Source organism: Mytilus californianus, unplaced genomic scaffold, assembly GCF_021869535.1.
Source record: "Mytilus californianus isolate M0D057914Y unplaced genomic scaffold, xbMytCali1.0.p SCAF_10, whole genome shotgun sequence".
Lineage (NCBI taxonomy): Eukaryota > Metazoa > Mollusca > Bivalvia > Mytilida > Mytilidae > Mytilus > Mytilus californianus.
In genome coordinates this window covers 8,954,034-8,970,792 of record NW_026262582.1, presented here as the reverse complement: position 1 = coordinate 8,970,792, position 16,759 = coordinate 8,954,034, and the positions used below count along the sequence as shown (strand labels likewise).

Sequence of the window (16,759 nt, the reverse complement as noted above, 5' to 3'; positions counted from 1 at the left end):
ATAATGAGATTTTATCTGACTGTGTAATTTTTGAATTCTTTAATTACTAACTAAGACAATTCTTACCTTGCAGAGATGAGGACTGAAGACTAGACAGACTATATCTGTTACGAAAAAAGAAGACAAAAGTTGTTAATTATACTCAACAGAACTTGTCTATCAAAAGCCATGTATTACAAATGCCTCAATCATTCAAACCATTCGTTAAGAGGGTCGAAACTCAACAGAACTTGTCTATCAATAAGTATTACAAATGCCCCCATCATGCAAACCATTCGTTAAGAGGGTCGTAACTCAACAGAACTTGTCTATCAATAAGTATTACAAATACCCCCATCATGCAAACCATTCGTTAAGAGGGTCGAAACTCAACAGAGCTTATCTATTATAAGCCATGAATTACAAATGCCCCCTATCATGCAAACCATTCATAAAGAGGGTCGAAACTCAACAGAGCTTGTCTATCATAAGGCATATATTACAAATGCCCTCATCATGCAAACCATTCATTAAGAGTGTTAAAATTCAAAATAACTTGTCTTCAATATTAAATGTATTACAGATGAGGCTTTATATGTATGAATGAGGCAATCTAACACCAAAATCGGATTTTTCTAGAGGTTATTGATTTGTAAATTGGGGCGATTACAAAATGACTTATTTAGACTTTTATGTAAAGCGGCTCAATAACCTCTAAAAATGTGTTTAATCCTTATAATTCTGAATTTGAAGCGTACAAATATCAGAATACCATCCAGCTTCAGTGTTTTCATTGGAATTACATACTGTTTTGCCATGATGTGCGATAGGATCACTCATGAAATTTTCGCGCGATTTTATTTAATTTTACTTTTATACATTTTTCAAAGTTCTTTTAATTGTGCATTATAATAGGATTCAGAAATAACAGTTCTGTATTTTTTTAATTTTAATTTTCTTTGAATCCCACAATCCCATGCATGAATAGATCACAGTGAAATCGACATAGGTTATAGAAGTAGTTTAGGCAACATGGTACATCGAAGTGTGCACCAAGCGGGTAACATACCGTAGATATGCAAATCCTATAGAGACTTGCAGTAACTTGTATAGGTAAGCATATGGTCTTAATCAATATAAAGTGTTTAGACAATATGCAATTCTCTTTATCTTCATTTCTGACTGATGAGTTGTATTACAGATACATTATATAACAAATGAGTTGTATTTACCTGTTTAATAACATCACGTAGTCATTTAATGGTAGATTTATTATATAACAGATAAGTTGTATTTACCTGGTTAATAACATCACGTGGTCATTGGATGGTAGATACATTATATGACAGATGAGTTGTATTTACCTGGTTAATAACATCACGTGGTCATTGAATGGTAGATACATAATATAACAGATGAGTTGTATTTACCTGGTTAATAACATCATGTGATCATTGGATGGTAGATACATTATATAACAGATGAGTTGTATTTACCTGGTTAATAACATCACGTGGTCATTGGATGGTAGATACATTATATGATAAATATGTTGTATTTATTGGTTCACGTGGTCATTGATTGGTAGATACATTATATAACAGATTAGTTGTATTTACCTGGTTCACGTGGTCATTGGATGCTAGATACATTATATGACAGATGAGTTGTATTTACCTGGTTAATAACATCACGTGGTTATTGGATGGTAGATACATTATATGACAGATGAGTTGTATTCACCTGGTTAATAACATCACGTGGTCATTGGACGGTAGATTCATTATATGACAGATGAGTTGTATTTACCTGGTTAATACCATCACGTGGTCATTGGATGGTAGATACATTATATTAAATTGAGAATGGAAATGGGGAATATGTCAAAGAGACAACAACCCGACCAAAGAGCAGACAACAGCCGAAGGCCACCAATGGGTCTTCAATGCAGCGAGAAAATCCCGCACCCGGAGGTGGTCCTCAGCTGGCCTCTAACTCAAATTGTGTGCTAGTTCAGTGAAATGGACGTCACACTAAACCCCAAAACATATCAATGAACTTAAACCAAAAAACATACTAGACTAACAAAGGCCAGAGGCTCTTGACTTGGGACAGGCGCAAAAATACGGCGGGGTTAAACATGTTTTGTGAGATCTCAACCCTCCCCCTATACATCTAGCTATTGTAGAATAAAGAAACAAATAGCAATACGCACAGTAAAACTCAGTATAAAAGAAGTCCGAATCGGATGTCAAAATAGGTAACAAAAGAAACTAAGCAAAATGACAATGATACATAAATGAACAAAGGACTACTAGCAGTTACTGACATGCCAGCTCCAGACCTCAATTAAACTGATTGAAAGATTATGTCCTCATCATATGAAAATCAAGTACAATCCCTCCCGTTAGGGGTTTAGTATCATACCATCATAAAATATATGAGAAGAACATAACCCGTATCATGCCAACAACTGGTTTTAGAATAAATGTGTTTATTTCCGATGCAAAGACCCTATGAGTGAATCAATATTAATACCAAAATATGCAATCCTTAATGACTTGACAACAGTATCGTAACTATATCCTTTCCGAATAAGTCTGTTTAAAGGTTTGGTTAGCTTTTGAGGTGAATGCCGACATTTGTGTGCTTTGTAAAGAAAATTACCATAAAATATTGGATGTGAAATACCTGAACGTATTAGATGTCTGCATGTTGATTTATATTTACGAATGATGTCCTTGTACCGATGATAAAATTTAGTAAATGTTTTGACTAGTTTGTGATATCGAAACCCCTGGTGTAATAATTTTTCAGTAATACAGAGATTTCTTTCGTTGAAATCAAATACGTTGTTACATACACGAGCGAATCGAACAAGTTGAGATATATAAACACCATAAGATGGCGACAAGGGAACGTCACCATCTAAAAATGGATAATTAACAATAGGAAATGAAAAATCATCTCTTTTATCATAAATTTTGGAATTAAGCTTCCCGTTAAAGATAAAGATATCAAGATCCAGGAAAGGGCAGTGTTCATTGTTAGTATTAGCTTTATTTAATGTCAGTTCGGCAGGATAAATCTCTTTAGTCTACATACTGCAGTCGTCATTATTGAGAGCAAATATATCATCTAAATATCTACAAGTGCTATAACATTTTTGAATCAGATGTTGTTTCGATGGGTCTTTGATGATTTTAGTCATAAATTGTATCTCATAACAACAAAGGAACAGGTCCGCAATAAGTGGTGCACAGTTAGTCAGTTATAAAAGATGAGTTGTATTTACCTAGTTAATTAAATCACCTGGTCATTGGATGATATATACATTTTATAACAGATGAGTTGTACTTACCTGGTTTATAACATCATGTGGTCAATGGATGTTAGATACATTATATAATAGATGAGTTGTATTTACCTGGTTAAAACATCACGTGGTCATTGGATGGTAGATACATTATATGATAAATGAGTTGTATTTACCTGGTTCACGTGGTCATTGGTTTGTAGATACATTATATAACAGATGAGTTGTATTAACCTGGTTCACGTTGTCATTGGATGGTAGATACACTATATAACATATGAGTTGTATTTACCTGGTCCACGTTGTCATTGGATGGTAGATACATTGTATAACAGATGAGTTGTATTTACCTGGTTTACGTTGTCATTTGATGGTAGATACAGTATATGACAGATGAGTTGTATTTACCTGGTTAATAACATCACGTGGTCAATGGATGGTAGATACATTATATGACAAATGAGTTGTATTTACCTGGTTAATAACATCACGTGGTCATTGAATGGTAGATAAATTAGATGACTAATGACTTGTTTTTACCTGGTTAATAACATCACATGGTCATTTGATGGTAGATCGGTTTGCTTCTGTACCCATTTTTGGAACTTTTCCAATGCCTTGTGTGCATTCACTAAATTTGGGGTCTCGTGTGTCTGTTTTAATGATTCCGTCCATTCTGATTCCGATGGCGTCTGGAATGTAAATAAAACAATACGTTAATATTATTTGGTGGAGTGGTTGTGTAAAAAAATAATGAAAATGGTTTCTAAATTGTCGTCAAAGTCCTAAAAGGTATGATAAAATATTGTCATAAAAAGTACGGGTTTTGCTCATTGTTGAAAGCCTTACGGTAACCTATAGTTGTTAACTTCTATGTCATTTGGTCTCTGGTTGAGTGTTGTCTCATTAGCAATTATATCACATCTTCTTATTTTCAATTTTGGAAAAAAAATCACATATATAGCTACAGTAACGTACATTGCCAAATTGAATTCATCTACCACTTTCTTTTATTTATTTTTGATCTCGTCTACGAAATATACGCACATTTTATTGTAAGTTTAGATCAATATATTTGATAAATTAATGTAGCCCTTTTCAATGCAGTATAAAGGACTTCAAACGAATAATTTTTACCATGTTGCCTTTTCTTCTTTGTCAAATTTGAACGACGGCGTGCTTTCGTGGATATGCATTCACTAGGAACGCCCAAACCCTCAAATGAGTAAGCTGAGACATATAAATACGTGAATACGCTAGAAGCTAGAAGCTAAATGACCAAATGTATCTGAGGTCAACCTTACCGGAGGGAGTTGGAACTTTGGTGACTTCATATTTCATTTAATTTAATAACGAATAATTTAAGATAACTCTGTTATAAATCATGTCAGTACCGAAGCACTGCCTTGATACTGAGCCGAATACCAACAATACTAATTCTCCCACTACAACATTGAGAAAGCGTAGACATTCTCATGACAGAACCTTCAATTTGTATTCTTAAACGTGGTGTAGATATTTATTTCATGTCGTCAATAATATTATTCTAAGCAAAGTTATGACAAATGGTCAATGTTACCATTGTTGAATTTGTTTACCACAGTGACGATGTAACAGGATTTTCTGGATTTTCCGTAATCCTCTCGATTTAACGAGTGTATTTGTATATAAATACAAGTCTAAATTGAATATATATATATATATACATACAAATTAGTCTAAAAATTACTGTAAATATCAGTACAACAATGTTAAATCTGCAAATTTGAGGAAACAAATTGTTGTTCTTCCCTCGACGGGATTCGAACACATGCTATTGGTATATCGAGACAACACCATCTGCACTGTGTCAAGCGCTCTAGACCACTTGGCCACCTAGACTGAACTAAAATTCAGCTTTCAGTGGACTAGTGTTACCTTTCCTCGTCAGTAGAATCTAGAGTTGTAACACAGTACATGATATATTAGGCATGAAGATGGATTTGATTGACCCCCAAGGGTGACTGAGGAATAGAAGTATGGTCACCATTGGTCTTCCTCCGACCGGCAGTTAAACCCTTGCCAAAGTGGGGCGTCCGTTGGCTGTGCGGGATGTACAAATTTGCAGCCACGTCCGGTCAGAATGGGGACGTTAAATCCGATGCCTCGTGTAAAGAGAGTGCCACGCTCTTTGCACGTTAAGAACCCTTGCAACAACTCTTTGAGGGGTCCATAGGTGACCCGTTGCAAGGCTAAATTTCTGTCCCTATCCAATATACCCTTATTTCCCGTGGCAGTCCAAATTTCTCCGACCTTAATCCCGGACGCCTCTATTACAGAACCTACCTATTGTATTTATTGTTAATTTGTTCTCGACCTGAATATGCATGAAATATTTGCCACTGGACGTTAAGCAACCAACAATCAATCGCTCAATGGATTTGATTGCAGATTAGCTAAATTTTCTATCGTAAAGGATCGTAAGATGCAGTCACAGAAATAATTATTTGATACGTACGTCTAAACAAGTGACAACTCTACGACAGATCCATGCATTTGATCACCAGTGAATGTAATACACGGCTGAAAAACAAATATCAGCACAACAATGTTAATCTGCAAATTTGCGGAAGCAAATATTTGTTCTTCCCTCGTCGTGATTCGCAGTCATGCTATATATATATTTCATACTTTACCTTTGAAACGATCAGTCCGGCGAAAACAATGCCAATAAAGTTAGATGACATAGATTTGTATCTACCATCCATCTGTAAATCAATGAAAAACAGCTACATGTATATAGAAATAAATTTCAAAGGAGATCATATCTTAGGGTCTGGATGGGGTTTATTTATAACTGTATTCTTTATTTTTAAGGCTACTTTTTCTTTCTTTATTTTGTTGAGCACATTTTCTATTTTAGCACCTAATTATTCCTTATTCTTAATATTTTCTGTGTCAACTTTTCTCTTTTATTTTTTTGTTTTACCTCGTATTTTGTATTCTGGAAATCCCATCCAGACCCTTACATAAATTACTACAAATCCAAAACTTTGTTTGCATTCCTTAATTGGGCTCCAGCATATTAAAATTTGGTATATAAATGTATATCTCAGATTACAAATTATAGTGTATAATCTATACCATGAACACATTATTTTATACTATGACAACGGTACATGTGCAACATAACAAAATGAGTGTGCATTCTTGTAGCAAAATCTAAGAGTTCATGAATTGTTTTGTCGATGAGTTTAAATGTTTGCAAAAGTCAACGAAATTTGGAAATCATAAGTACTCAGCTTCCTTATATGTACGTATATGGTAAATTCCATGTATTACTGCGGAACAACACCACTCCCCGACCAAATAATATGCATAAGGTTTGGTACCATTAAAACGTTTAAACCCGTAGCAATTGTTTGCACCTGTCCTAAGTCAGGAATCTGATGTTCAGTAGTTGTCGTTTGTTGATGTGGTTCATGAGTGTTTCTCGTTTCTCGTTTTTTATATAGATTAGACCGTTGGTTTTCCCGTTTGAATGGTTTTCCACTAGTAATTTTTGGGGCCCTTTATAGCTTGCTGTTCGGTGTGAGCCAAGGCTCCGTGTTGAAGACCGTACTTTGACCTATAATGGTTTACTTTTATAAATTTGACTTGGATGGAGAGTTGTCTCATTGGCACTCATACCACATCTTCTTATATCTATATATGACGTTATAATGGGACATAACTCAAGAACGGTAAAAGTGACGCAACCCAAATTCGAACTTGATCTGTGTTTTGTGGTAATAAGCATTGTGCATAAGTTTCATACAATGTTGTTGAGGAAAACTAAAGTTAGAGAAAAGAAACTCGTTTTGAAACGGACGAACGGACGGAAGGACGGACACGGGTAATAATTAATTACCCCTCCGCTGCGGCGGGGGCATAAACAAATTAAATGGGATTGACATAGAATACTGAGGCATTATGTAAGAAACAAATCAATGAAACATAAAATTAAATAAAAGTCGCCGTTTGAGAAGTTATTAATCATGGTATGGAACATACTTAACTATCCCCTTTTGCAAATATGTCAATTAAAGGCCATGTCTTAGTATGAAAAAACCAAACAACACTTAAGGAATGACTGTAATATTTTTTCTGTCTATGAAGAAATAACATAAAAAATATGGTGCACACTGAATAACTCGCGTAGCGGGTTATTTAAAAGTGTGCACCACATTTTTTATGTTATTTCGAATAGACAGAAAATTATTAAAGTCATTTCTTATAATTTAATTCTAAAAAGGAGTAAATCATGATAAAAACGTTGATGACGTCGCGGTCACATGACAAAATTATGTCTAGGAGCTGATAGACAAAACACTTTCAGCCAATCAGAAGACGTGTTACATCCAAAATTAAATTATATTTGAATCAAAAGATAAAATTTGAGGTACACGATGCCTTTGGGTAATTTATAATAAAGATTATGCGAAATCTAATCTCTGGTTTAAAACAAATTGCGTATACAAATATTACACGTATTATGATGAACGAACAAACAAACGGAAGAACAAATAAACAGCTGCGCCATGAGCGCATGATAAGCCCGTCGCATTTTTTACAAATAAAGTTCAATAACTTCTCAATGTCATATCAGAAATTTGTGAAACACTAAAGGGAGGTTATCTTAATTGATATAAACCAGTCACCAAAGTTCAATGAAAACAGCTCAAAGCACTTTAAAGGTATTGTCCGAAAACTGGAAAAATCTCCTCTTTTTTAATGAATAAAACCCCATAACTCAGAAACGTAAAGTCTAAATTTTATAAAAAAACGAAAGGGAGCTCACATCAATAGATATGAACAATTCATCAAAGTTTTATTCAAATTGGTTGAAGCGTTTTTGTGTTAATGTCCGATATGTTGACGACGGACGGACGGACAGACAGACGGACAGACGGACAACGGTATACCATAATACGTCCCGTAAACGGGCGTATAAAAACACTACAAGCAGTTATACAAGACAGTCAAACCTGCAGGATAAAACATAAAATAAGATATTAACATCAAAACATGTTAAATCAAATATTGAGGATATAAAGAGCCTGTGTTGCTCACCTGCATCTTCAACAAATGCCAACTTTTGAGTAAAAATCATCATTAAAGGAAATAACTCTATAAAGAATTAACTGACAATATCTATAAAGAATTAACTGACAATATCTATAAAGAATTAACTGACAATATCTATAAAGAATTAACTGACAATATCTTGTTGACATAATTGTAGATCTTCTGCTGCTGATTTTACCTTTGTAAAGTTTTTTTTATCTATAATTATACTTTTCAAAAATAATTAGCAAAAAATGCAAAAAAAAAAACATGTTAAATTTTTTTCTTAGAGGGCAATAACTCCAATAACGAGTCGACGGAACATTTCGGCCATTATGGCTTATTTGTAGATCTGTCTTGCTGATCAATCATTTGTGCTATTTAAAGTTTCTATCTATTAATTACAGATTTCAAAAGATAATAGGCAAAAATAGGGTGAAATGTAAAAAAATCGTCGTTAAAGGACAATAACTTCAATAAGTCGATTTCAGTCATGTTGACTAATTTGAAGATATTGTCTTGCTGATCATTTTTCAAACTTGATACCCCAATGATGATTGTGATCAAGTTTGATTAAATTTGGCCTTGTAGCTTCAGAGGAGAAATTTTTTGTAAAAGTTTACAGGCGACGACGGACGCCAAGTGATGAAAAAAGCTCACTTGACCCTTTGGCCAGGTGAGCTAAAAAAATAGAACAGAAAAAGAGGTTCAAACTATCCTTATTCGTAGTACAAGTAGAAACCGCTTTATCAACAGGGAAAACACTCCCGCATCACTTACACATCAATCGACTTTAGTTTAATGATTGGGTCTCAATAAAAAGTAAAGTAGGGTAGGTAAGGAAGGAAGGACATGAAAATTTATAATATATACATGTAAATATGTCTAACAAAATGGGTTCAACGTGTATCCATCATAACAAAAAAAAAATAAATGTATTTCAATTATTTTGCTTCTACTTACTAGAAATCTGAGTTTGAAGATTACGTAGCATATTAATATGTCTAATTGTTTTATTTTCATTTTTGTATTTTACAACGAGGTTTACGGGTAAACAAGTAGTATTTCTAATTTTCAGCTTATTTGCCTGTTAATGTTCGTAGTTTGTAAATATCTTAAATTAACCGGCACTTGTTCTTCGTTTGCTCAGATTGATTGTGGTTGACGTCAAGCCGCAAAATGCGATCAAATCGGTTCTTTTGGTCTGTCTTGAACATGTAATGAGTTATGAGCTTTTCCTGCGTGTTGAATGTCTAATTGTAATATGAGATAAATAACAGCAATAAAAATGATATTGCTTTGTTAAGAACATGTAGGGATGTTTTGTCTTTGAACCAATATACTTTTATCTATTCTTTTCCATTCATTTCGTTTTTATATTCTTCCGCATTTATCAATCAATTCTTTTTATTGATTTATTAATTCATCTTTTTAAATAAACAAAATCTTTAAAAGCATCCATTTAATGATTTTTCAAATGAATAATTTACTTACTCCATTGACAACAAAGGCATATATCTGCCGTATTGACTGGATAGCTTTAGCACTGGATCCTCTATTTTTCAATCAATCCTTTTTTTTATTGATTTATTAATTCATCTATTTAAATAAGTAAAATATTTAAAAGCATCCGTTTAATGATTTTTCAAATGAATAATTTACTTACTCCATTGACAACAAAGGCATATATCTGACGTATTGAATGGATAGCCTTAGCGCTGGATCCTCTATTTTTGTCATACCAACTGAAACAGAATATGTAAACGTTAGTTACAAATGATCACAAATGAAACAAGTCATGCCTAGTCAGAACTGACTTATATTTCCAAATGGTTGCCTTTCCCGTGGTTAAAAAACAATTAATGTGTCCGTGTACAATGTCTATTTCAACAAAGCTTTTGTAAAAGTTTCATAGAAAAGTTTTGATGATGCCTTCAAACTGTATTTTGGACTATTCGGACACAACATTCCAGGGTTTAATAAGTTTCACCAAAAGAGAGTTTGACCCTAACTCCTTCCCTGTTTTGCTTTTGTGTCAATCTGCACTTCATTTTCGCCAATTGACAGTTAAACACAAGTCATGAGACATATAAGTTGTACAGAATTTATTGATATTATAACACAAATATCCATTCCGTCTGCCATCTGCCCCCTGTTCACAACTGGCAGGTCTAAGTGGGATTTAAGAATGTTGTAATGCCTATAAGAGGGTCTGGATAGGGTCTACAGAGTAGAGAATAATGGGTAAAAAGTGCAGAATAAAGGGCAAAAATATAAAGAATAGAGAAAAACAGACAAAACAGACAAAACAAAATAAAGAATAGAGAATAATGGGGTCTTAATATATAAAGAATAGAGGATAAAGGACATAAAAATTAAAAGAATACAGAATTGAAGGACTCCCCTCCCCCCCCCCCAAATCCAGACCCTCCTTAAAGAATTTCAATAAGAAAATTATCGACTTATTTCCCCGTTTTTCTTCTGTGTGTAAGAGATCCATCATGTCATAACAGAAGTGTTTAAATCAACGAACTCATCATGTATGTGAATACATATGCATACATGTATAATAGGAACATGTTCTCATTAAACACCACTTACCTACTACATGGGGTTAACCTTAGTAACGGTAATTATCTAAAATGTATCAGATCTTACCTGTTCAAATGAAATTGGCGCAAATAAAAAATTAATAATTGGCACAAATGATAAAAATTATATTTTCAAAATTGGCGCAATTCGGTGTCATACGCTTCCCTGCAAGGGTTGTCCATTTGTCTGTTAGGGATGTAGAATCATTATGCATGCAGCACCGCCCGGTCAGATCGGGGTCGATAAATCCATTACCTCGTATAGACAAAATACCACGTTCTGTGTTAAAAAATCAGTTGAAACAACTGTTTTAATGGGTCTCAAGGTGACATACTGCAAGGCCAACTTGTTGGTCCTATTCAACACATCGTCTTTAGAAGTCCCAGTCTAAATTTACTAACCGTCATCCCGGACGGACTTAGTGGAAATTACATTAGGTTCTGGATGGGGATTTACAGAATTGAGAATGAAGGCTTAACAAATATAGAATATAGTAAAATAGGCAAAAAAAAAGAAGATTAAAAACTAATGGGGTGCTGAAATATAAGGAATAGAGTAAAATGACTTTTTAAAAGAAGGAAAAGAGGAAAACGGCCTCTAAAACTAAAGAATAGAGACATGAGGACCCCATCCTGACCCTCTTACATGCACAATGTACAAATTGAAAATAATATTAATTTAATCTCATTAGAATATGCATCAAATATCTGCCACTGGACGTTAAACAATACACTAACCAATCAAACCACTACACTAAATCCGTTTGAAGTAAACTGTCTGATACTTTAAAAGGAACTTTCGTTATATGTTTGCCAGACTGATCAACAATGATGGCAATGGATAGATTGTGTTTTAATTCAGTAGTACAGGTCAAACGTGTAAAACAATATTTAATTTTACAAGACCATAAAACATATAACTGACATCCATGCCTTCTCGGCAAACGCGACTTTATGAATGTGCACGTAATATGCGCGAGGAAATAATTAGGTTATTTTTCCAACGGTTCTGCTAACCTTTTCTTGTTTGAAAAATTTTAGTACACAGGTCAAACGTGTAAAACAATATTTAATTTACAAGACCATGAAACATATAACTGACATCCATGCCTTTTCGGCAAACGCGACTTTATGAACGTGCACGTAAAATGCGCGAGGAAATAATTCGGTTATTCTTCCAACGGTTCTGCTAACCTTTTCTTGTTTGAAAAATTTTAGTACTATATAACATTCCTGTCCCAAGTCAGAAGCCTCTAGCCTTTGTTAGTCTTGTATTATTTTTAATTTTAGTTTCTTGTGTACAATTTGGAGTTTAGTATGGCGTTCATTACCACCGAACTAGTATATATATTTGTTTAGGGGCCAGCTGAAGGACGCCTCCGGGTGCGGGAATTTCTCGCTGCATTGAAGACCTGTTGGTGACCTTCTGCTGTTGTCTGTTCTATGGTCGGGTTGTTGTCTCTTTGACACATTCCCCATTTCCATTCTCAATTTTATTATTAAGAGTAGCTCACGATATTTTTAGAACAGTAAACATGTGTCATTAAATAAAACGGTTGTGCATTAGAGATAAGTGTTGTTTAATTTGTTGTAAAATATGATAAATATGCAAGACGTGCATGAAGATACGATATTCATCTAGAATTTGTCATCACAGTGAGGGAAGATAAAGAGAACATGTTGACAGATACTAAGCAAGCTTCCAATACTCCGCCTAATAAACAAATACACAGAACACGTACACTGAAGTAAATCTCTACCGATTCAATCTTTAGGGCACTTCAGATAATATTACAGACTAAGAGAAATTTATAAAGTATATAAAAATACCGTTGAAAAGTCATCCTGAAAAATATCTACGAGTTAAAGCGTAAGAACAGACTAAGAGAAATTTAACATAATTAACTATTTTTTTTTATCTATTCAAGATGAATCGTCAGCAACATCTGATACCGGATGGTCTGCGCATGCGTCCTTTATTTTAAAGGGTGTATGTTACTGGATGAGGCATGAATTGCAATAAACATCATAGCCCTTATTGAAATAACTTGGAAGTTCACCAGTACCCCTTACAATCATTCCATACACCACATATAGTTGACCTGCTGCTTGTAGTATCCGAGAAACGGACCTAATCACGTAACTTTAACCTTGATCACTGATCCATGAATTGAGGTCGAGGCAGGTTAACCCTGTCAGATGGACATGTAGACGTTGCAAGGAACCCATATACCAAATATAGTTATCCTATTACTCATAATACTAGTAAGTGAGAAATTCACATGACAAAATACTGTAATTTTTTTTCAAGCAGTCACTGAACCATAAACTGTACCAAGTCACTCACAAACTTATCATAAAAGTCCTTCGGACTTTTATTTGTTTGTGAGTGAATTGGTCGAGTTTATACACCAATAAATTCCTTTAAAAAGGTGTTTAATCCTATATTAAATATGTTTTATAGTATCATGAACAGTGTTTATAACTGATAACAGATCACTATTTAATTGCTGAATTTAATGACTGATTTACCGGTACCAAAATCTAAAGAAACATTTGCCAATCTTTCAATCTTAATAGTGTATTAAACAAATGTGAAAAGTGTAAACATTTGTGTTGATCATAAGTTCAGATAATGAACTTCCAATGGGATTTAGGTATATCGTGTACAAATGTACACAGTCTTTATCCTAGAGGTCGAACCCCCTCTTTTTTTATTGGAAATAATTTTTACCATAAGATCGTCCAAACAACGTTTTTCGTCAGGTTTAAAGAACTACGCCCCCCTTTCAAACATCCTGTATTTGCCGACTTTGACGAGGTTTCCGACTAAGGACATGACAGTAGTATGTAGCGAGTTAAATGATTACTTTTGAAATCTTAAAGGGTTGTATAGCCTCACCGAACCTCCTTGGCACACTCTCTTGTACCCCTGTTGTTATTCTTATATATCCTTCAACCCGTGCGTATATCAGATGCCCTTATCAAATATTGGTACATTATCACCTATCAATCTAACTGTCTGTTAATTTAGTTTGATCAATAGCATACACAAATATAAGATAACCAAAAAAAGTTTTATCGCCATCAAACAGCATGTCACAGAGAAATTTATCAAGATTAAATAGCATGTCGGAGGGTCTGGATGGCGAGCGGGGTCCTACATTTTTGTATTCTTTAAATTTGTTGACATTTTTCTCTATTCTTTAATTGTTTTGACATTTTTCTCTATTCTTTATATTTTTTGTCCATTATTCTCTATTCTTTATATTAAAGCACCCCATCATGCTCTATTCTATGTTTTTTTTTGTCCTATTTTTCTCTAAATTTTTGTTTTGCCCATTATTCACTATTTTGTAAACCCTATTCAGACCCTCATGTCGATAGCGCAGCCTTAAAACAAACAAGTTAATCCACATAAACAACATGCATCGAAAAATTAAATCGATTTGCACGCGAAAAGGAAACTGTCAAAGAGTACTAAATCGTACAAATTATTCACCATATTATTATCTATAACTTACGTGTAAGAATGCATTTGACAATTGCATTACGTTTATTATTGTTGAAGATTATCAACCAGGATGTCATAAATGATAAATTTTTAAAAAATGTAATGTTTGATATTAGGAATATGATGCAAAACTGAATACAGTTACACCTGGGACTATTATACTAATTAGTATAATAGTCCCAGTTAGTATAATAGTCCCAGGTTACACTGTTACCATCCTGGACATTGTATAGAAAGAAAATTATAACACAATATCGCTGGGTAAATAATGTGTCTACAGCCGAAGATATTTCTTCAAAGAAAACATAAGTATACCAGGCTATTACGTGCCCTATATTTCAAATAATCATTCCTACAACCATTTGACCTTATAGGGATTAAGTTTAAACATATTGTACTTGCTAAATCTAAGCAAAATGGTGAGACACAAGTAAATCTTCCCCATAAATACATGTAATACAATATGATTATATATAAAATAATAATATTATGAGTATGCGTGTAAAGGAACAAATTATTTGGATATTATACGAACTATAAATAAAAAGAAGAAAAGAAAAGGAAGAAGCAAAGATTATTCTATGATGATGACGTAGACCTGATCAGGAATTACAGCATCACAAGAAAGTTTTGTCATCTTATAACCGTTCAAATGAAATGTTTTAATCTGTCAACTAAACTCAAATGAGCATGAACAATGTAATCATTCTTCATAGCATAACAAATAAATTATATTATTCCACTGTTTAAACATATTGATAGTTTAATCAATATTTGATTGGTTGAGACTATCCCACGTGTCATTGAACAAATCTTCATATTCCATTCTGAGGATCATATTCCCCTCTGAAATGTCGGGATTACTTCGTGCGACGTTACGCGCGGTTAATGTACATAACGTTTTGAACTTCTTATTCTTCTTAAAATAGCGATAGCTAAACTCATGAACATGTTCAAATTTATTTCAGACGATAAAACAAAAAATCTTATAATTAAATTTTGATCCTTACTGTTTATCAATGGGTATGTCGTGTTTAGTTTGACTTACAAAAACAAGCGGATAAGAAAAAAAATGTATGCAAAATAATATTTAATGTATTGATAGTAAACAAAGCATAGGCAGTGGAATAAAACATTCATTTCCCTTTGCCTCGGGAGATATGAAGATTTGTTCACCCTCGAAAAATCATATTTCCCTCGGGCAGAGCCCTTGTGAAATATGAATATTCTTGGGTGAACAAATCTTCATATCTCCCTCCGGCACGGGAAATAAATGTATAATATCGCATAGCAAAGTAATTTTTTGAACAGAACATAACCGAAAGTTAGCGTACAATAGTATATGATTTTACTGGCAATCGTATGCATGAAAGTTTCATCATCAGGCAACAAGTGCCCTTTTTGTTGCATATTTACAAAACAGTATCTTCTCAACACAGAATCCCTGCTTTTAATTACTGTAAACTAGATACTTTCAAATAACACAAATTTAAGGACTTAAAAATGTGTGTGCATCATGTGCATGTATGTTTGTCAAGATGGTGTATTTGGATTTCTTTGAAAGTTGTGTTTTTCGGTATAATAAACATGTAATGACTGGTTATGAGGATAATAGCAAATGTGCTGTCCTCTCGATACCTCGCCTCGACCAATAGTTGATTTCTAAGGGACAACAAGCTTGCCTTTACCCTCATAACCAGTCAATAAGTGTATAAAAGTAATGCAATTACCCTATAATATTAAGTTTTAGACCTCTTTCGACCAGGCAAAACAATGTCGTTATAACTTACTGTTTATATATGGAATAATCCACTACAAATAGTACTTCTACGTTGTAAGAAGGTGCTCGTTTCTTTCTGCGGTGCTCTGGAAAGGTTTTCTCAATATCTGAAAGTTAAAATAAAAACATCGTCATATACTTCATTGATTAGTTTTTGATTCATTTTTAGAAATCGCGGTCATGAAATGTTACAGACTTTTTGTAGTGAGATCATGTAAACACAGAAAATATATATGTATAAGATCTGATTGATTGATTGATTGATTGATTGTTTTTAACGCCATTTTTAGTACTTGGATATAGCATTACGGCAGTTGTTATCGGTGGTGGAAGCTAGAGTATCCAGAGAGAACCACTGTGACAAGACCTTCACCAGAAAATATGGCAATCTTAAGATTGGAGTCAAAAGCTTGATATGCTAGTGATCACTATAAAACTAATTATTATGCATTATAATCATAAGATTCGGACACGAGAGCAGGTGCATAGCAGGA

General features: G+C 33.8%; 1 protein-coding gene across 4 annotated transcripts in view; it reads right to left on the bottom strand.

The window, feature by feature from the left end:
* Window positions 1–16,759, bottom strand: part of LOC127717564 (A disintegrin and metalloproteinase with thrombospondin motifs 6-like) — a 50,990-nt gene that overhangs the window by 20,630 nt on the left and 13,601 nt on the right. For all 4 annotated transcript variants that reach the window (XM_052223251.1, XM_052223253.1, XM_052223249.1 and 1 more), the window contains exons 5-9: window positions 16,276–16,372; window positions 10,047–10,125; window positions 5,971–6,042; window positions 3,836–3,987; window positions 67–104 (exon numbers count right to left, since the gene is read on the bottom strand). In XM_052223251.1, coding sequence (XP_052079211.1) covers window positions 67–104; window positions 3,836–3,987; window positions 5,971–6,042; window positions 10,047–10,125; window positions 16,276–16,372 — 438 coding nt within the window. The remainder of the gene's footprint in view (window positions 1–66; window positions 105–3,835; window positions 3,988–5,970; window positions 6,043–10,046; window positions 10,126–16,275; window positions 16,373–16,759) is intronic.